Here is a 21,366-nt window from a genome sequence, read left to right as displayed (position 1 = left end):
TGGTATCTATCCAGTTATAATAAAGAAGGCAGCAAAGGAAGTAAGCAAACCCTTAGCCATAACTATGAGAGCTTCCTTAGACTCAGGGGAGGTACCCACGGACTGGAGTTGTGCAAATGTCACTTCAATTCAAAAGGATGATGAATGGGCGACACAAGTAATTATAAACCTGTGAGTTTAACTTCTATTCCAGGAAAATTAATGGAGGCACTGGTTAAAGAAGCACTGCAGGATCATCGAGACAAGACTTCAGTTACAGCTCGGACACAGCATGGGTTTGTTAAGAGGAAGTCTTCTCTGACAAATTTGATTGAATACTCTGATGTAGTCACAAAGGAACTGGATGCAAAGAATAATTTTTAATATCATATATTTGGATCTTAGAAAGGCCTTTGGTACTGTTGCACATGGAAGACTGCAGCACAAATTGGAGCAGTGTGGCATTGGAGGCAAATTGCTGCTATGGATAAAGGGATGGTTGAGTGGGAGAAGACAGAGAGTGGTAATCAATGGACACTGCTCTTCGTGGACTAATGTTATTAGTGGAGTCCCTCAGGGTTAAGTGTTGGGTCCATTGTTGTTTTCTGTATTTATAAATGATATTGATGATGGTATATCAGGCTTAATGACCTAGTTTGCAGAGGATACGAAGGTTGGCAGGATTGTTGTTGACACTAATAACAATTGACAGTAAAATGACAGTACGCTGCTGCAATAGGATCTAGAAAAGTTGAGCGGATGGGCTAAGAGGTGGTAAATGAGGTTTAACATTAACAAATGGAGTATGGAAAGCAGTAATCTCAGAGTGATGTGTCAATTCTGTGGTAATACACTGACAGTGGTAGAGAATGAAAAGGACCCGAGATAATTGTGCAGGCAGATGTGAAGTTTTCTGAGCAGTGCAGACGGTCTGCATGAGTAGCTCATGGTGTCTTGTACAAGTAGCTCATGATATACAGAAATTTTTCTAGAAGGGATAAGGAGATGATTATCTCCTTGTATAAGGCGATGGTCAGACCACCCACATCCTGTGTACTGTATACAGGTCTGGAGGTCTCATTTTAAGAAGGATGTAGAGCTGTTGGAACGAGTACAGAGATGGGCAACAAGATTAGTGAATGGAACAAAGGGTTGCTCTTACGAAGAAAGGCTTAAGTTTTGCAGATTACAGTGTTTGGAGACTAGGCACATGCGAAGTGATCTGATTGAGGTCTATAAAGCCTTGAATGGTTTGAGCATGCTCGATGCTGATGGGATTCTTCCTCTTGCTCAGAATAATCACCTGAGGGCATACATTCAAATTGAAGAAAGACAGTTGTAGGATAGATGTACCGGAAGTTTACCTTTAGCCAGCGTATAGCTTATTGGTAGAACAGACCTCCATCTTTTGTTGTGGAAGTTGATAGACTAAATAAATTTAAGGCTGAGCTGGACAGGTATTTGGAACGAACGAAGGGATGAAGTCGGCGCGTTTTTCTTTTTTTTTTTTTTTTTCTGGCTGATGCTGCATAAGCTTGCTTTCTTGCACCTTATGCCTCTACTAATGTTAATGCTAATGAATATACTTATCTCCTTATCAATTAATTACTACGATTAGAAAAGAGACAATAATTGCTGGATTTCTATTGATCCCATTTTAATGAAATCTGGAGTGGTTCGACAAATGAAGTCCAAACATAAAATTTCATGAAAATCCGTCCAACGTGAGTCGAGTTGGACATGGTGAAGACAATAGGTATATATATATATATATATATATATATATATATATCTTATTGCCATAACTAACATTTTAATGGTATTTTTATATATGTTTATAATTTATTGCTTATGTCATGGCATAGATTAATTTTTCCAGGTCACGTTGGGTACCCGCCATGGTTTATGGTTTACCTGATAAGCTAGAATATCATATTTTACCTTTAAAAAAACTCTTACCATTATTAACTTAACTCATATATATATATGCAAACACGCCTAAAAATTGTAAACTTAATTATAAAGTGCACACACTGGTCAAATGATATACGAATCTTTATTCAATATCGAATCGGGCCGCCTTTGTTTCGAATAACAGCAAGTGTGCGGCGCGGAATGAATTCTATAAGGTGCGTTTTGGTTTAAAATTGTAGCCATTTTCCAGGTAAATATCGTGTAGCTGTGACAGAGTTGAAGAAAGATGACTTCGTTGCCGAAAGCTGTCTCCAGCATGTCCCACACATTCTGAATTGGAATTAAATCAGGTGAATGTGGGGGCCAGGTAAGTTGGTAGAAATTCGGGTCACGTTCTCTGAATTATTCCTGCACGATGCGCTATTCCATTGTCATCCATAAAGTGACCATCACCTCAGGGACAAAAGTATAATACTGCAGGCTGCAACAGATCTCATACAAAATGCAGGTATTCCCTGGAGGACATTCGTCATTCCACTACTATTAACGGACCTATTCCGTGCCAACAAAACATTCCCCATATCATCATACCACCTGCAGATGCTTGAGTTGTCATAAGAAGGCAAGTAGGATCCATCGCTTCGTGAGGTTGAGTGCAAAACAAAGTATCGTGATTCATCTGACCACATGACTTTCTTCCACTGTCCAATCACAACGTGCCCGGCACCACTGCAGGAGAATTTTTGTGTTTTTTCTCTAAAACACCTGGCTTCTGAATAGGCAGGCAGCTGCCAGTACCTAATTTCTTCCCGATGGCACCGGTTGAAATAGGGCAGTTCTGGATTTGGTTGAATTCAGATGTAATTTGCTGCCCTTGGATGTCCTATTTTACGGTACAGTCCTCCTTAGAGTAACATCAGCATGACTCTTGAAGTATTGTTTTTCTGCCACATTTACGCCTTTGGGATGTGGAAGAACCACTTGCTTTCCAGTCATTAGAAACCTTTGAGATGGATGCTTTTGAGAAACTACTTATGTCTTTTGTTTCTTGAACTGTAGCTCCTGCTAAACGTGCTCCCACGATAAGACCCTTTTCAAAGTGTGATGGATCACGCGTTTTCCCGTTCTGACGTCAGATAACTGAAGTCGAACAGCCAGTGCAATTTCTATACTTAACAAGGCAACACGTCACTGTTTTCTTTGGATCTATTTGCATTTCTTCTGTAAATTAATCCTCCAAATAATCCATTTCCGAGAACAATGCAGACTCAATTATTTTTCAAAAGTCATTAGATAATAGCTGTTATTTCCTAGTTTTCATTAAACAATACATTTTCTCCCATAATTTGCGTGACAGAGAAATAACCCCATGTATTATATTCAGAGGTATATATAAAGTTTTTAGACTAGATTGTCTGATAATGTTCAGTGCATTGATATTAATGGATGCACATTGTGTTAAAGGCAACTTGAGCTATACCGTGGTGGTTTTCGGCACTTCCCTGCCAGTTATGAATAGTTTAAAGGCATTATCAGTTAAAACTATTATGAATCACCCAAGACGCCATGGGTGATTCGGGAGAATCACCAGAATCTCCTGAAATTTGTCAGGAGAATTAATAAAGTGCTCTTATGAGCACGGATCCAAAATCATTTTCTTTCTGAGCTTAGCACTTTTCGAAGCATTCCAGTAATCTTCCATTTATTTATTTTATTTTATTATATTTATTTAAAAATTCAGAATAATTATATACTGAGCTGCAGAGTCGTCAAAACCTTGTGTTTTTCTTTTATTTTTGTGAATCATCCTCCCAAAAAATTAAAGAGGAAAACAATTGATTTAGGCCTGCAGGCCGCTGAATATAATTCAACTTCGTAAGCTGTTAGATTCATAAGAGCTCTTTTTTTTACCTTTTTTACCAATTATTAATTTCTTAAATTTGGCAGGACACTTCTGATTGACTTATATCTCCACCTCTTTCTAAATTTGATTTGTTTTCCCTCTTATTTGGAAACAAGCTTATATTTATAACTGTTGTTTCTAAAAGATAATGTCCGCGATAGCTCAGGAACACTTTTTGGGTTTAAGACGAAAGTTGATGGGTATTAAGAGGTATCGCTACTTCTTTCGTAATGACATGATTTTTATATAAAAAAAAATCTTTAAGTAAATTGTGAACAATGAATTTAAACTGCTCATTTCAATAGGTATTGAAGGCTTCTTTTACGGTAATCTTCCACTTATTTCTTCTAAAATGATACTTTCGAGGTGCAACTGCACTCTATACGAGTAATGACGTGTACAGGGTGCAGTTGCACCTATAAATAGAAAGATTTAGTCTTCGCTGAATGAGCTATTTCAGAACTAACCAGAAAGTACACTAATACAGATTCCTTGGCTGATATGGTAAATGAGCCATGGATTTTGAATTAAGGGTTTTTTTTTTTTTTGGTTTTTTTTTATTAAGACAAATTTTGCTACGAAAGAGTCTGACGTTTTTGTGTTATATAATCAGGACGTAAAATAATTGTTTTTATTAATTCGTGTGTTTTTGACTGACTGCTAATAAAATAATTTAATATATCACCGGAATGGCATACTGATCTATTCTATAATTCTTTTTATAGAAATTGTGAACAGAGAATGTTATTTCACTTCTTTATTTTTCATATTCACAAACAACTGCTATTATACTTGACACGACATCTAGATTTGAGTTCTGGCATTTCTGGTTATTTGCTATTAAGTAGAACACAAAGTGTTAAAAAACAACCACAAATTATAACTCTTATTCTTTGATCCCAGGTTGCTTGAAATTTACAAACTGAAGACTAGATGAACTTCGAATATTATGGGGGCATGTTTAAAACCATCCATCATCACCAATACGGACCAAACAAATGTGGTATACTCCACTGTTGTTTATGAGGCTCCCAGGACTGCTGACTAGGAGCACGCATAATTTTTTCACTGATTGTGTTTCCACTGCTTAGGGACTTGCGACTTTGTTTCAATTTATCTATGATGGGTCTTCCGCCTGGTCCCCAGCCATTGGAAAAAAATACATTTCTCTTTTTTTCATCATTTGCAAATGCATTTTTCTTCTGAATGCGTAATTTCTCGTTGTCCGATGCGTAGAAGAAATGCTTTGGAGATGGATTATCAAAGTGATCTACGTTTTTATCAACAGTATGCGAATCTGAATCCCCCAAAGTAGTCTTCTTTCTTCCCGGCCGCCAGTTTGTTGAATCAAACAAAGAAATATAACCATTTGGAGTATCATTGTGATTTATCCTCTCCTTCTTTCGACTGTTTTGGTCTTTATTTTTTGTAGATTCAGCATAACCTCCAGGTTTCCATCCCTGTGAGACAAACACGTTTCGTTTCAGGACAGGATATGTCTTTAGATTACCAAATGTCTTTGTCCCATGAGTCAGATCTTCCTCCCAATCCAAGGGTACGATCATTTCATCACCAATTGGTAGAGAATCCTTCAAAGACATCAATTCAGCATTCATTGGGGTGTTTGTATTGATGCCTTCTGTTAGATAATCGTAGAAAGCATCGTAAAAAGAATTGCTTGAGTAACTTTGATGACTTGGGACATCATGCGGTTGAAAAAGAGAGAGAGCTCTCCAGTCTTTTATGCTCGTAGGACGTGGAGGTGGACTACTATTTCTTAAAGTTCCATAAGTATATTGAGAGCTGGGAAGTAAGTATATATTATTTCCTTCTCTAATATGACTAACATAAGGAATGGGCAAATTTCCAATTACACTATCGTGAGTGTTGCTGTTAGCTAAAACGAGGTCGTATGGCACCTCTAATTTACCAGGGACGATAAATTCTCCCATGTGAGGTGAATATTGTAAGAGTGGAAGTTTATGCCATAACAGATTCGACTCGGTGTCGGGCTGCAAGGCAGAAAAGTCTACTTGAACAAGCTTGGGTGGAATATCTTCTTGATTATAAGAGATAAGACCTGGAGTAGATGCGCGAAGAGCGGAAAGATCAATAGTAATAAGATTTCTATCGTTTTCCTCTTCCGAATTTCTCTGAAGACTTGCTCGTCCTTTGTTACCAGAATTTCTACTTTCTCCAATCGCAGATCGTTTCTGAACGTCTCTGACTCGTAGTTTCATGTTCCTTCCTTCACTTGTGAGATGCGCTGAAGTAGGATCCGTGTCACTCTCAGAAAGTACATGGCTGATGAGGATCAAATTCAAAGCAAGAGAGCAACAGCACTGCCACACGAACTGCATACTGCAATAAAAAAATTAGTTTAGAAGAAATGAAGTTTCAAAAATCATAACTTGTCTATGTATTTATAATTTTTCAAATTTAAATACAAATGACTTTCAATCAATTCAATCCTTGTGTGACTGAATGACGTGCATGAAAGAACATGCACGTCATTCTTTATTCGCACGTACTTTATTCGCACGTACCTCAATCGGATACATATAAATTTGGTGATATTAATACACTTCTCATTTCCACTATTCAGTTTAACTTGTTTTGAAATCATTCCTTAAAATTCAATAAAACCTTTAAATATTGATTTAGTTTTAAATTTTTAGGACGAATTCTGCCTCTTTTGTTGAATTTCCGAACTTCACACACTAATTTGCACAATATATACAATCGACCCTCTTAAATATAGCAACCTCTTGACCTAATCCTTGTCGGAAAATTCTATTTAAAAAAAGTCACTGAAATTATTGCATTTCCCTTCTGCAACTTGTACGTAGTACAAGTTGCAGAAGGGAACACGTACTACGTGTTCGTTACTGCGTACAAGTTGCAGAAGGGGAATGCAATAGTCTATCTGCCTTATGGACTGGTAGAGTGCTGCTGTGTTTTTCTGGAAATAAATCCTCAGGTTAGCTATCGCTATTTTCTGTTGCTGGATGAGGTCTATTAGGCCCCTTCTTCCATATTTCCGCACTATTGTTAGTCTCTACACGACTGACTTCGGGTACTGTTGTCTGCTTTTGGTCACCATTATCCTTGTTTTTCTCACGATATCCTCCATCTCGGTGTTAGTCCGATCTAGGATCCCAAAGGAGTACGTTAGCACTGGGATTGCATAGGTGTTAAAAGCTTTAACTCTGTTCCCTCCGTGGTGGGAACACAGTTAATGTTGTTAAAATTGATGTTGTTGTTGAAGTTGATGTTGAAGGATTTTGGGAGCGTCAAACATTTAAACCATCTACCCGTATAAAAAAAAATATATATATATATATATATATTTTTTTTTTTTAAACGACAAATACTACAAAGTAATAGTAAATAAGAAGAGGTTTCTGTTCATTAGTGCCAGTTTCGGACCTGTAAGAACGCATACTAATCTTCACTATTTAAGGCTGATGACGTAGGATGTCTTCGAGATTTCTCTTCAGTACGCCTTGTCACACATCAATTTCTGGAAAGCAGAGTCTAACTGGTGTTGATAAATGACAAATTATGATAAGTTGTTGTTTTTGGGTTTTGGGCGCATCAGTGACTAAGGCCATATTGCTCCGTGTATACTGTTTGTAAATTGTCTGTGTTCTCGTCGATTTTCTGTTTGCTGGACGAAAAATCCGAGTTTCGGGAAGGAAAAACCATGCTACTCTTTCCTCAGCACCGAATAACTCATCCACGTTGTGAAAAAGGATCATAAAAATTGCTCACGTCATCGACGGGGCTTAAACTCAGGTCTTTCACACCCCGTGTGGCGAAGATGGAGATTCTACCAACAGAGCTACCCAGGAAAGCGATTGTGATAAGGGTGGAATTTGCATAGCAAGGGAGAAGTCTGTGTTTATTTTTTATTATTATTATTATTATCATCAGTTTATTTCTCTTAGGAGAACACCCGGTTACAGCCACAGGCTAGAGGGTGAACATACATATACAACTATGTTACAAAACATACATCTATGTTACAGTTATAAAATACATGAAATACATAATATCTGATTTATAATTATCTGGAATATAGCATATTTGAGTTATTAATTACCCGCAAAGGCTTTTACTACCGTAAACTGGTAAGAAACATAATACCATGACAATCGAAGCATACATTCTGCTTAAACAGACACAAGTGGGAGTTTCACCGTATTTACATAAACACAAATATTTACAGCCAAGCAACGTACAGCATATGAAACAACAGGAATGACCGCGATACAGTAAAATAAAAAATTTGAAAGTTCAAATTTCCAGCAGTCATCTTCTTCTGTGGGATTAGAGTTGTGTAGGTAGGACAATCCTGACATCTATTTCTTGATGAGGTCGGGTTTCCTAAAGCCCAGTGGCTTGTGTCTGGCCGAACAAGGTGCTGAAACTGTATCCTTACATCTGTATTTGCAAGTAAGAGTTTCTGAGAACTTCCTTTATGTAGGATTTGCAATTGCAGAACTTTTCAGGATTGACATTGAGGTTGTTGAATAGCTGGATGGTGTTTGCTGGAAAGAATCTTCCGAGGCTATCTAACTGCGTAAATGCCGATTTCAGTTGTGGTTTCTTATCTGCAACTCTTCTTGGTTTTTCGCCGGGTATTTTTATCCACTCTCGGGCTTTCGGTGCGTCCAGTCGTCCCGTTAAAAGCTGAGCGAGGGTCATTATGTTCCTTGACGTGATTATTTGTCTCCAGGGTGTGACCTTTAAATTGGAGTATAGTATAGCTCTTGAGATGGTAAAAGGCTTAGCTGAAATTCTGTTCAGCCATCTCAAGAGCCAGTATTCGAGTCCTAGAAAGGCTTTGATCCTGCATTCGGCAGCTGAAGACCAGATTTGTGCCGCGTATAGGGGAATAGGAGTAACACATCTGCTGATGTATTGCTTCATCAGACCGGGGTCTCTAATACCGGTGAGCTCCTGCCTGGTTGCCCAAAGCGCCGCGTATGTTTTGTTACGGATGTATGCGAAGTGCGGGCGGAAGGTCAGGCCTTCGTCCCACTTGAGACCAAGATCAATGTGTGACTGTGCCTTTTGGATGAGGATGCCGTTCACAAATATTGCCATTTTGTTTGGCTTTATTTTATTTGTGAAAGTCATTTGTGCCGTCTTTTTTTCGTTCAACTGCAGTCCGATACAATCTAGATACTCTTGAAGTTCTTTTATTTTAGTATTAGCCACTTGGTTGTGGTAGTCAGCTGATTTCTGATCTCCTGAGGTAATAAAAAATTTTATATCATCGGCGTATGTGATGAAGTGCTTCTTGTTCTGGGCTAAGAAGGGTTCGAGGGCTATGGCAAAAAGTGTGGCAGACAATACTCCTCCTTGAGGGACACCTTTATCAACCTCATACGTTGCGCACATATTTTCGTTTGTCACCGCAATTTGTCTGCGCCGAAGAGTGCTCTTTAATAAATGGAGGGCATTTCCTGTAATGTGAAAGTAGTCCCGCAGAATGACTATGAGAGCTGGGATGAATATGTTATCATACGCGGATGCCACATCTAAATAGTCTACGTCCACCTGCTGCTTACTGTTTAGTGCTTGCTGGATCCTTAGCAGTGTCCCCATGAGGTTGGTGATGGTCGATCTCTGCGGAAGTACTGAGTGCAGGTGTTCTGGCCTGTGCTTAAAGCAATGCTCGATAATGGTGTGCAGGTATTTGTTGTTGCCAATGATAGTATGAAACTAGGGGTGGATAGGGGCGGGATTCTCCAGGCACAGGTACTCTAGACTCTCAATCCGGCGACTTTTCTGGTGACAATCTTATACCGAATATTGTCGTCGTCCTTGAACTAAGGACGGGAGTCTCCTCATCACAGTTATCATCAGCATTAGTAGAGGCATGTGATGCAGGAAAGCAAAATTATACAGCATTAGCCAAAAAAAAAAAAAAAAAAAAAACGCCCTTCCCATTTCACCCATCCAATCGCTCTAAACGTTTGTCCAGTTCTTCCTTGAATTTAGCTAAACTATCAACTTCCACAACGACAGATGGAACAAACTTCCAGCAATAAACTACCCGCTGGCTAAAGGCAAGTTTCCGCACATCTATTCTACAACTGTCTTTCCTCAATTTCAATTTGTGCCCCTTTGGGTTCGTAATCTGAGTAAGAGGAAGAATCCCATCAGCATTCAGCCTGCTCAAACCATTCAACGCCTTATGCACCTCAATCAGATTACCTCGCAGGTGCCTAATCTCCAGCCACTACAATTTGCAAAGCTTAAGCCTTTCTTGGTAAGATCACTCCTTCGTACCCCTCACCAATCTTATTGCCCTTCTCTGTACTTGTTCTAGCAATTCTACATACTTCCTAAAGTTAGGTCTCCAGACCTGTACGCAGTACTCAAGGCGTGTCCTGACCATTGCCTTATACAAAGGAAAAATCACCTGCTTTTACCTACTAGCAAAATTCCTGTATATCATTGACAATACCCCATGACCTGCTCTGTCAGCTTGTGTGCACTGCTCAGAAAACTTCATATCTGACTGCAAAATTACCCGCAGGTCTTTTTCATTCTTTACCACCCTGAGTGTAATCCCAGACATTTGGTACGTTTCATTCTCCACTACCCTGAGTGTAGTACCACCCAGTTGATATGTTACTCTGGGGTTACTGCTACCCATATGCTATACTTTACATTGGCAATGTTAAACTTCAGTTACCACTTCTTAGCCCATCTGCCTAACTTCTCCAGATCCTGGTGCAGTAGTATACAGTCATTACACTGCCATTAACAACCCTGCCAATCTTTCTATCTTCTAAAAATTTGGACATTAAGCCTGATATTACTTCACCAATATCATTGATAAATATACAAACCAACAAGGGGCCCAACGCCGAATCTTGGGGAACTCCAGTAATAACATTAGTCCACGAAAAACAGTGTCCACTGATTACCACTCTCTGTCTTCTTCTACACGTCCACCCTTTTATCCATTGTGCAACTTGCCCTTAATGCCATACTGCTCCGATTTGCAGAGTAGTGTTCCATGTGCAATAGTATCAAAAGCTTTCTGAAATCCAAGTACTGTATATGATATCAAAATTATTTTTCGCATCCAGTTTCTTTGTGACCAAATCATAGTATCCAATCAAAATTGTACCGACAAGACTTCCCCCTTCCCTAAGAAACCCATGCTGTATCTGAATTCTTGTGTAGATGATCCTGCAACGCTTCTTTAACCAGTAGCTCCATTATTTCCTCCGGAACAGAAGTTAAAATAGCAGGTCTGTAATTATTTATGTTACCCTGCGATCCTATTTTGTGAATTTGGGATATATTTGCACTTCTCCAATTCTTGGGGACCTCCGCTTCATCCAAGGATGCTCTCATAATAATGACTTAGGGTTTGCTTACTTCCTTTGCTGTCTCCCTTAATATAACGAGATGAATCCCAGCCATTCCAGATGCCTCTCTTATGTTTAACTTCAACAATTTCTCCTCAACTTTCCTCGCAGTTATTTCAGAATCATTTAGTTCTCTGGTACAGTTTGATACACTTTTGGCAGTAACCTCCCTAAATAACACTTCATGTGTGAATGTAGATGCAAAATACTCGTTTAGTTTGTCAGCTATCTGAGCAGGATCATAAACAGTCGAATCATCGATATCAGGTGGACCAATCTGATTCATCGCCTTCGTCCTTGAGGTCTTATAAATAAAGAAGTCTTTGTTGTTTTTCTTTGCATCCTTTGCCAAAGATTTCTCGTAACCTGCCTTCGTTTGTCTAACCTCCTTTGTGACTTAGCTTATATCTATCTACCAGAGGCTTCTGTGTTGCCTGATAATTTATATGCATCTCATGCTTTTTTCTTCTCTGCCACAAGTCTCATTAGTTCATGTTGCATCCATTTAGGCTTAAACCTTGAACAGTATTTCTTAGCTGGTATGAAGATCCTAGTTGCTTTCAAGATATTTCCTTGAATTCCATTTAGAATTTGCTGTTGGTTACATCATCAGTTGGTCCCACTACATAGAATTTAAAAACTGTCTGGACTACTGTAGTAACCTTTACAAAAGCAAAAACCCTTTCCTCATTTCACCTATCCATCCAGTCGGATGGTTTGTCTAGTTCTTCATTGAATTTATTCAAACCACCACTTCCACAACAACGGACGGAAGTTTGTTTCAAAAATCAGCTACCATTTAGCCGAAAGGAAACTCCCGCATATCTATTCCACAATTGTCCTTCCTCAATCTGAATTTGTGTCCCCTCATGTACATAGTCTCGAAAAGAGGAGGATCCTCTCAGTGTTTTGCTTGTTCAAGCCTTTCAAAGCTTTAAACAGTTTAATAAGATTACCTCGTAGGTGGGTGCCTAGTCTCCACACGGTGAAATTTGTAGAAATGAAGCCCTTCTTGGTAAGAGCACCCCTTTGTTCTCCTCGCCAGTTTCGTTACCCTTCTCTGTATCCTCTTCAGTAGATCTCTACGCTTCCTAAAATGAGGCCTCTAGACCAGTATGAAGTACTCAAGACGAATGTAGCCTGACCAGTGCCTTATATATCAGTCCCTATCCCTACTAGCAAAATGCTTATATATTATTGACAAAATGTCATGAGCTGTTCTGGCTCAAAAAAATTCATATACGGTTGCACAATTAACCTCAGCTCCTTGTCATCTTCCATTACTTTGAATGTATTACCACAGTTGGTACGTTAATCTGGAGTTAGTACTACCCATATGCATTACCTTGCATTTGTCAATGTTAAACTTCAATTAACATTTCTCAGACCAGCTACCTAATTTTTTTAGATCTTGTTGCAGCAACATACCTTCATTACTGCCAATAAACACCCTTCCGAGCTTTGTATAATCTGTAAACGTAGACAATAATCCTGATATACCTTCATCATTGTCATTAATAAATACAGAAAACAACGATAGGCCCAGCACCGAATCCTGGGAGACTCCGCTAATAACATCAGTCCACGAAGAGCATTATTCATTGGTAACCGTTTTCTGTCTTTCCCCCACTAACCATCCTTTTATTCAGAGTAGTGAAAAAAAAGGTAAGGTGCAGCCATTATCAACCCACTGCAGATGAAAGCCTCCTCAACAATTCATGGTGAGGGAAATGGACCATAATCTGCCACGCTGGTCCAGTGCGGGTTGGCAAATCGACCGTATTCAGCAGTCAGGGGCTTGAACCCCGGTCTACTCAAAGAGCGTATGCTACTGCACTCTCGCTCCTGACCACTCGGCTACGGAGGCCCTTAATGCCACACCACTCCAATTTGTGCAGCAGTCTTTTATGTATCAAAACAGTATCAAAAGCTGAAAATCAAATATGTAATATCAAAAATTATTTTTTGCTTTTAGTTTTTCTTTGTCACCGCATCATAGTATCCAGTAAAATTGATCAGACAAGATCTCCCCTTAACGAAATATGCTATGATTTGTTAGATAAAAAAACTGTAGATACACAACTGTATGCTATTTTTTAAATGACGGGCATATACTATATGTCGATATTAACTGCTCTCAAGCATTTACTTATAACCATGGTTATATTATGTTTGTAGAAAAGTGTGCTCGAGAGCCGATTTGCTTGTTGCGTGGCTGAAAAATGAAGAATAATTCCGGGGGAACCATATTTCCTTCGCCTATCGGCTGAAGGTGGCTTCGATTGAAAAGAACTTGAGAAAATCCTCAATTTCTCATCCCTCGCGGTTAGCACACTGTTCTCCACACGGCAGATTGAAAATGCCTGGATAAGAATCCCGTCAATGACGCGAGGAATTTTTATGGTCTAATTCTACGATATGGCTTAGTCGGTCGGTCACAGTATATACATTAGATATCTGACTACAGACTGAAGACATCAGTAGGGATCTGCAGCTATCCTGCAAGGCATAGATGACGGTTGCGTGTCCATACACCTCACTTCCAGTTCTAAAAAGTTCTACAGGTGTTCGATTGGATTGAGGTCATGCGAAATTGTAGGCCGATCAAGATGGGTGATATCTTCACTGTATTCTTCGAACCACTTGGGTACAGTGAGGGTCCAATGACATGGCGCATTATCGTCTTGGAAGATCCCGTTTTTGCCCGGAAAAAATGTAATATGACAGTATTAGTATTAGTATTAGTATTAGTAATGGCCGCATGGTGCAAGAAAGCCTATGGCTTAAGCTGCACCGGCCAAAAAAAAAAAAAATAATAAATAAATAAACGAATAAAACAATGATAAAAAATAAAATAAAATAAAATAAAATAAAATAAATAAATAATAATAATTAGTAAAAGGAAAGAAAATTAAACCTATCATCATCCTATGCGCTTCCCTGACCCGAAGGTACTATCCAGATGACCTTTGAATTTCCCCAAACTGTCAGCCTCTACCACCCATGTAGGCAACTTATCCCAGTAATTTATAACTCGCTGGCTAAAATAAAACTTCCTGCAGTCCAATCTAAAATTTCCCCCCTTAACTTTAATTTATGTCCCCTAGTTCTAGCATTATTTATAACCTTGAAAATTCCGTCCTCATTCATTTTACTGATGCCTCTCACAGCCTTAAACAACTCAATCAAATCTCCTCTAAGGTGTCTAGTTTCCAAACTATGCAACCCACATATTCGAAGTCTTTCTTCATACGGACACCCTTTTGCCGATCTCACCAGGCCAGTTACTCGTCTTTGCACCCTTTCAAGAAGCTCGATGTCTTTCTTTAGGTGCGGTCTCCATACTTGAACACAGTATTCCAAGTGTGGTCTAACATAAGCCTTATATAATGGGATTATCACGTCCCTATCTCTACTTGCAAAAGTTCGATAGATCATCGATAGGATACCATGGGCCTTCCTTGCAACTTGTTTACAATGCTCAGAGAATTTCATGTCTGACCGTATCGTAACACCCAAATCCCTCTCCTCCAGTACTGGGTTTAGTTGAACTCCACCAAGTGAATAAGTTATTCACGGGATTACTGTACCCCAGGTATAATACCTTACACTTTGTTGGATTAAAGCATAGCTGCCATTTTTCTGACCATTCCTGAAGTCTATCTAGGTCTCTCTGAAGAAGCTCAGCTTGACAGTGATCATTAACTACTCTGCCAATTTTAACATCATCTGCAAATTTAGACATCCCTCTATCCCTTCATCGATGTCGTTTATGAAAATTAAAAACAACAGTGGTCCTAATACTGATCCTTGGGGAACCCCACTTCTTACATCAACCCAATCTGAGGAATAGTCATTTATCACAACCCTCTGCCTCCTGCCCTGAAGCCATCCTGCTATCCATCTAAGGATTTTCCCAGTGATTCCAACCTGTTCCAGCTTATAAAGCAACCACTCATGTGGGACTGAGTCAAAAGCTTTGCTGAAATCTAAATAAACAATGTCGAAATTATTCCTTAAATCCAGCTCGTGAGTGACCCTTTCAAAATAACGAACCAGATTTGTTAAATATGATTTTCCCTGTACAAAACCATGCTGAGTATCCTTGAGAATTTCAGTTCAATCCAAATGATCCTGAATTCCACCCTTGATCATTGCCTCCATGATTTTTCCTACCACTGAAGTCAGACTGACAGGTCGATAATTTCCCACTTCACTTTTAGAGCCACCTTATGTATTAGAGATACATTGGCATTTTTCCAATCCAAGGAAATCTACCCAGAGTATAGTGATGCTCGCATAATTAGCCTCAATGGTTCAATGCACTCACTTGTCGCTTCCCTTAAGATTATAGGGTATATTCCCTCAACTGCAGGAGCCTTACTGGCCTGTAGGCTCGAAAGTTTTTCCATTAAATAATCTCGCGAAATTTCAATATCATTAATTACATATTTTTTAACTTCGCTCCCACAATTTCTCATTGCCACAAAAGGTTTTTCATTTGTAAATATCGATGCAAAATAACCGTTGAGTTCATCTGCAACGGCAGCTGGTGTATTTAATACTGTCCCCTTTCCCTTACGTAAAGGTCCGACAGGGTGCACATGGTTTCCTAAGAGGTGCCAGTGAAATATTGGTACATATGCACTAGGAGTCTTAGTTTCTGCCAGCAAAACTTGCCTCATATTCAGTAACCACTGCCTCCTGCCCGGATAGTGACACCATGCATGATGGATCATGGACTCGTGTAGCATACGCCACACTTGAACGCATCCGTCGGCGTGTTACACCAGGTATTTGGATACGCCCGACCAAAACAGTCGTTTCCAATCCTCTAGTGTCCAATCAGCGCGTTGTGGACACTACTGCATTCGCAGTCGACAATGATGAATGGTGAGGAGAGGGTGTCGCTTGGAATGTCTACTGTGGAAACCCAGTCTGAGCGTGTTGCGCATCGTAATTTTGGACAGTGTACTTGCATTCCGAATACTGTATTGCGATAACTGCTGCACAGTAACCTGCAGTTCAGCAAGTTCAACGCGCGGCGCCCTTCTCTCACCATCAACGTCCACATTGCGTAATTCTTTACAGTACTGCGGAAGGTCGTTAGCCCCGTTCGACACCATTTTGGGTACCACTTAACCACAATGGGCTGTGAGCAACCAACAAGACGTGCCATTTCCGATATGGAAACTTCCGATTCACGAACTCCCACAATTATGCTGTTTTGAAACTCCATGATAGCTTTACTACATTCCATAATTGCTAATTTATCACTTTGTCTTGCATGACCAGATGCACATTACCACTAGTCTAGTGTACAAAACAATTCGGCTTTTTATACTGCAAGCTATACGGCATAGTTCATTACTGATGGGGTGGTCACTATTCAGTGGTCAGAGAGTGTATATGCCTTTACTTTATATCTTAAATTGTTGGTTCAACTTTTGTTTCTATTATATACACACCCGCCAAAATGTGTGGAATTTCAGCGTATTGTAACATTGTTCGTTAATTTTCTTTGAAATTAGCATGCCAATGTTAGGTTTAAAATAAAATAAAAAAAAACACACTGCAAAGTGTTTTAAGATTTTTTTTTATTAAGCATTGAAAATACAGCAAAACAAATACTGAAATGATTAATATTAACAACTATACTGATTTTGCATAAAAATATCCTCCAGGTTATATTACCACTGCTGACGTGGCATTCTGGAGATTAATTTTATAAATTGTCTTTACTAACATTATTCCAAAAATATTCAAAGTTTCCCATAAAATTTGGAAAAATGAGCAGGTTTAATGGATTTGGCCCTCTAGACGACTACTCTATTCGGTTTAATTCAGACGATTAGGGTGGCCAAACCATAATTTTCAATACCTCCTCCTCTTGTTAGTTGCTAGAAAGCTTCTGCACAGCTCAAAACTGTGTTTCGGACACTGTCTTGTTGTAATATAAAATTTCTACCACAGAGTAGAAGTTCAGAGGTTGTTGCATTGTGTTCAAGAATGTTTTTATTGCCTTCTCTTCTTACATTTCTTCAATTCTGACGAGGTCACCCACTCCAGAAAAACAAAAGCAGCCTTAGATCATGATGAACTGCCACCATGTTTGATTGTAGGCACTAAACAATGTGGCAAGATTTTTTCTTCAATTGATCGTCTCACATACACTCTATGATCGTATCCAAAATTTTCAAATTTCGATTCATCCGTCCGCAATACGATTTTCCACCTTTCAATTGTCCAATGTTAGCTTTTATCCCAATAAGGGTTTTAATAATGGTTTTCGGACCGGTACACGACAACGAGTTCCTGTTTGTTTAAGACGATTTAGAACGGATGCAGACACGGGAATTTCTCTGTTCCTATTGAACTCAGCTCGGATTTCATGTGCAGTAAGTCTTCAATTACGTCTATAAATGAGTATTATGGTCTTATCTTGTTCTTCCATTGCTATGGTCGCTCGTCCTGATCGTGCTTTGTCCCCTTTATATTGATAATTTCCTTGAATCGTCGAATAGTAGTTTGTACACGTTTAAATGAAACACCTAGTTTTAGTTAGTATTTACTAAAACTAGGCACTAAATGTCAATACTTCTCATGGGAGAGCTTTCTTTATACAGAGTTATAACAGCACTTTCTTTTTCAACGCTCGATTAAAAAAACCATGCTACCCTCTCCTGAGACCGACTAACTCAGCCACATTGTGAAAAAGGCCCATACAAATTCCTCATATCATCGACGGGACTCTAATTCGGGTATTTTTTACCCGGTGTTGGGTGGACAGCGATTCTACTAACTGTGCTACCCACGAGGGCATGTTATCTATTATCTAGGCTTGATATCCATACTTACATTAGATATATGCAATATCCTCTGAAAAAGATCAAAATTCCCCTAATGTTGAAGAAATCAATGAAACGTAGGCTTTCATGCGTAGGTATTATCACACTTTAACGCAAATGGTTCCTTTCCATAGAATTTGCAGAATATGTAGATATTAAATACCAAACAGTTCCCCAAAATGTCAAGGTAAGATGCCATTGAATGTTTTTCGGCACTGCAGTGGAGTGTTTTTCACCTAATACAAACTAAGAAAGCAGCATCTCCTACTCCATACATACTCCAATATTTCCTTCTCCAAATTTCTTCGGTGGGATGATGCACTGTGATCTGTGGCGTTCTCCAAGAATATTCTAAACCCAAACTCGATTGCAAGAACTGAAGATTTTTCACAATAGATGGCTGGTGCATTCACTTATATAAAAGGGCAATCTTTCTGCATGGGTCCAGCCACGTGCCGTTGGGATCCAATGGTAAAGGATCCACAAAATAGACTTCTTATTTGTTTTACCTGTATTCTTATCGATTGGACGTCACTGGTTCTCGGAGACGTACTTATTGGATAAAATGGCTCTGCTTATGACTGTGAACATTTTGGAGGCCTGATATCAGGTTTAATAAGGGAGATGCAACCTTTTTTTTCAAGAACAGCCAAACTTTATCGGTTAATATGCCTGTCTAGGAATCGTCCTAAAAAGAAAAGAAAAAGTTTTTCCGCAAAAATTTCCTTTTTTTTTTTTTTTCTTCTTTGAATCTGTGAGTAAGTCTAATTAGGGGAAGTTCCAACCATGAATATCGAGGAAATATTTCTTAATATCTTCCCAGTCCATCTGACAGGGCTTCCGTTATTCAACCGTATTTGTCAAACTTTTGAAATGGCATCGTTGATATATTCGATAGTCCTGTGATGTGTATGGTTTTAATAAATAAATAAATAAATTTTCTGTTTATACTCCGGGACGACCAAACGGTCAGAGGAGTTCACAAGATAGACAGATTACAAGAAACAGCACCGTATTCAGTAGTCACGGGCTTGAACCCCGGTCACTCTTTTTGTTGTGGATGTACATCATATAAGTAGGACAGTCCACGATTGGAGCTGGCAATATAAAAATAGAAGTGAAGAACATGAAAAGAAGTAGGGGAACCCTAGTCTGTAATAATATCTGCATTCGACATCGTGTAACTTCTGTAGTATTTTGTTGTGAAGTGCTGCTTAAAGACTGCATTACTATTACCTATAAATAGGCATACATTTTAACTGGAAACACTTTAGATCAGTCTAGCAGACCTAATATTTTGTCAACGAAGTCGATACATAAATTTTAGAAAGTTAATTTGTAATTTTAATTTGTAACATTTAAGAATGTTAAGTTTTTAAATTTTACAATGTTAATTTGTAAAATTTTAGAAGGTTCATTTGTATTTATTAAATACAAAAAATAATAATAGCACATTCTGAATTTTTTTTATATATATCTTTAGTTCATTGAAAGGAACTGTCCATAAAACCTTCTGTTTAAATCATAAGTTAAATATTTGCTATATTCTTCTGATTGACTCCTTAATACATTACCATTTGTGGCAGGCAAGAATATTATTTCCCGAAGGTATTTTTGGCGTATTCAGATATAAATAAATAAATAAAATTAAACTCTGATACGAAATATATAGGTAGCTCTGATATATTATTAAGGTGGGTTTTTCTCCAAATCCTACATAGCGGAAATTTTCTTTCGGAGGAAGATGATGACTGCTTGTCACAACCAACCTTTCTATTCTATTTAGCACATCACTCCTAGCTTCACGCACTGGCACGTGAACCAAGTTCAATGCACGGTTTACTGAACATAACAAGAAATTCTCGAGGGTCCATACAGCCACAAACATTATATATTCAAAATATCGAGATGCATCTGAAAACATGTAAACACATTTAAATGTGAAGAGGAACTGCTCTGCTTCGTGTAGCTATAGCCATTAGAAATTTCGTGATTAATCCCAAGTAACTGCAGTCCTTTAAAATAAAAGATATGTATTTTAAATGCTTTTTAAACTTTTGGAAATAGGAAATTAAAATTCATCTCTTCAGTTTCCTGAAAACTGAAGAAATGAAACCAAGATGATTCACTCATTCAAGATACAAATAAAAATCACTGTCCTACTTCTCATTATTCCTGTATGTGCCTTGTATTCTTATATAATTTGCGCACATTATGTCCCTTGTTAAACTTTCTGGAATCTGTGAATCCATTGACTCATACAAAAGTGTTGCTAGGATTCAAACAAATAATTTTTATTCCAGTGGCTTGTGAAATATCCTGGTTAAGAATCTATCCTCACAAATGTATCACGAGCCACGAAGAAATTTGCATCGTAGAAGTATAATACATTTTCAAATTTAATAAAAATTAATCCTCGCAGGTTGCACAGTGGTTATAATCACCGCCCTTCCCACGTCGTGTAAAAAAGGTCTGTGTTCGAATCTCATCAATGACGCGAGGAATTCTTACGGGCTTTTTCACAGTGGTTGAGTTACTTGGTCTCAGACGAGGACAACAAAGTATTTTCTCCCGAAATCCCGAATTTTTTCGTCCGGCAAAACAAGAAGACTGACCAGAGAGCACACCCAATTTACCGACATAATACACATAAGTGGATGAGTGTGTCTCCTCGGCCAAACCTAATCTGAAATGTATATTTATTAAATACAAAAATTAAAGGAGGTAACATGAGTAGGAAATTGAATATATTCGAAAGGTGAAACAATTATGCCGCGTTAAGTAATCAGCTGGTTAACTTACTATGGTAATGCATCCATACATTTCTCTATATTAATGCACTCGTGGATAGCACAGTTGGTAGGATCGCCGTCCTCCCCACACCAGGTGGGAAAGACCTGAATTCGAATTTTTATGGATCTTTTTCACAACGTGATTGAGTTAGTCGGTCTCTGGCGAGGCTAGCAAGGTTTTTCTACGGGAAACTCGGGTTTTTCGTTCAGCAAAACAGAAAATCGACCACAGAACACAATTTACAGAAAATATACACGGAGCAACATGGCCTTAGCTGCCGATGCTCCTAAAACCCAACAACAACAACCCTAAACATTAACTTACTATGGTAATGCCTCCATACATTTCCCTATACTAATAAACCAAATAGAATATATGCGGGTATCGCTCAACTCTGACTTGGAATACCTTGGAATATTTGACTTGGATTTGGAATATGACTTGAAATATCTTTACTGGAAAAAGTTTAGAAAATAATTCATTAAATATAGGAATAGTGCAAACTCGTAATTAGAGGAATATTGTTTTGGAA

General features: G+C 38.5%; 1 protein-coding gene across 1 annotated transcript in view; it reads right to left on the bottom strand.

The window, feature by feature from the left end:
* Positions 1-4,700: 4,700 nt before the first annotated feature.
* The window catches only part of LOC150080154 (uncharacterized), a 34,434-nt gene continuing 17,768 nt past the window's right edge, over positions 4,701-21,366 (bottom strand). Inside the window, exon 2 of the mRNA XM_090381461.1 lies at positions 4,701-6,157. Within this exon, the coding sequence (XP_090237587.1) occupies positions 4,774-6,156 (1,383 nt within the window). The 5' untranslated portion in view covers position 6,157 and the 3' untranslated portion in view covers positions 4,701-4,773. The remainder of the gene's footprint in view (positions 6,158-21,366) is intronic.

The sequence above is a fragment of the Mastigoproctus giganteus genome, chromosome 9, assembly GCF_048544385.1.
Source record: "Mastigoproctus giganteus isolate SK-2022 chromosome 9, ASM4854438v1, whole genome shotgun sequence".
In the NCBI taxonomy this organism is placed as follows: Eukaryota; Metazoa; Arthropoda; class Arachnida; order Uropygi; family Thelyphonidae; genus Mastigoproctus; species Mastigoproctus giganteus.
Note: the sequence above shows the minus strand (reverse complement) of the source record. Positions and strands in the feature narration are given on the sequence as shown.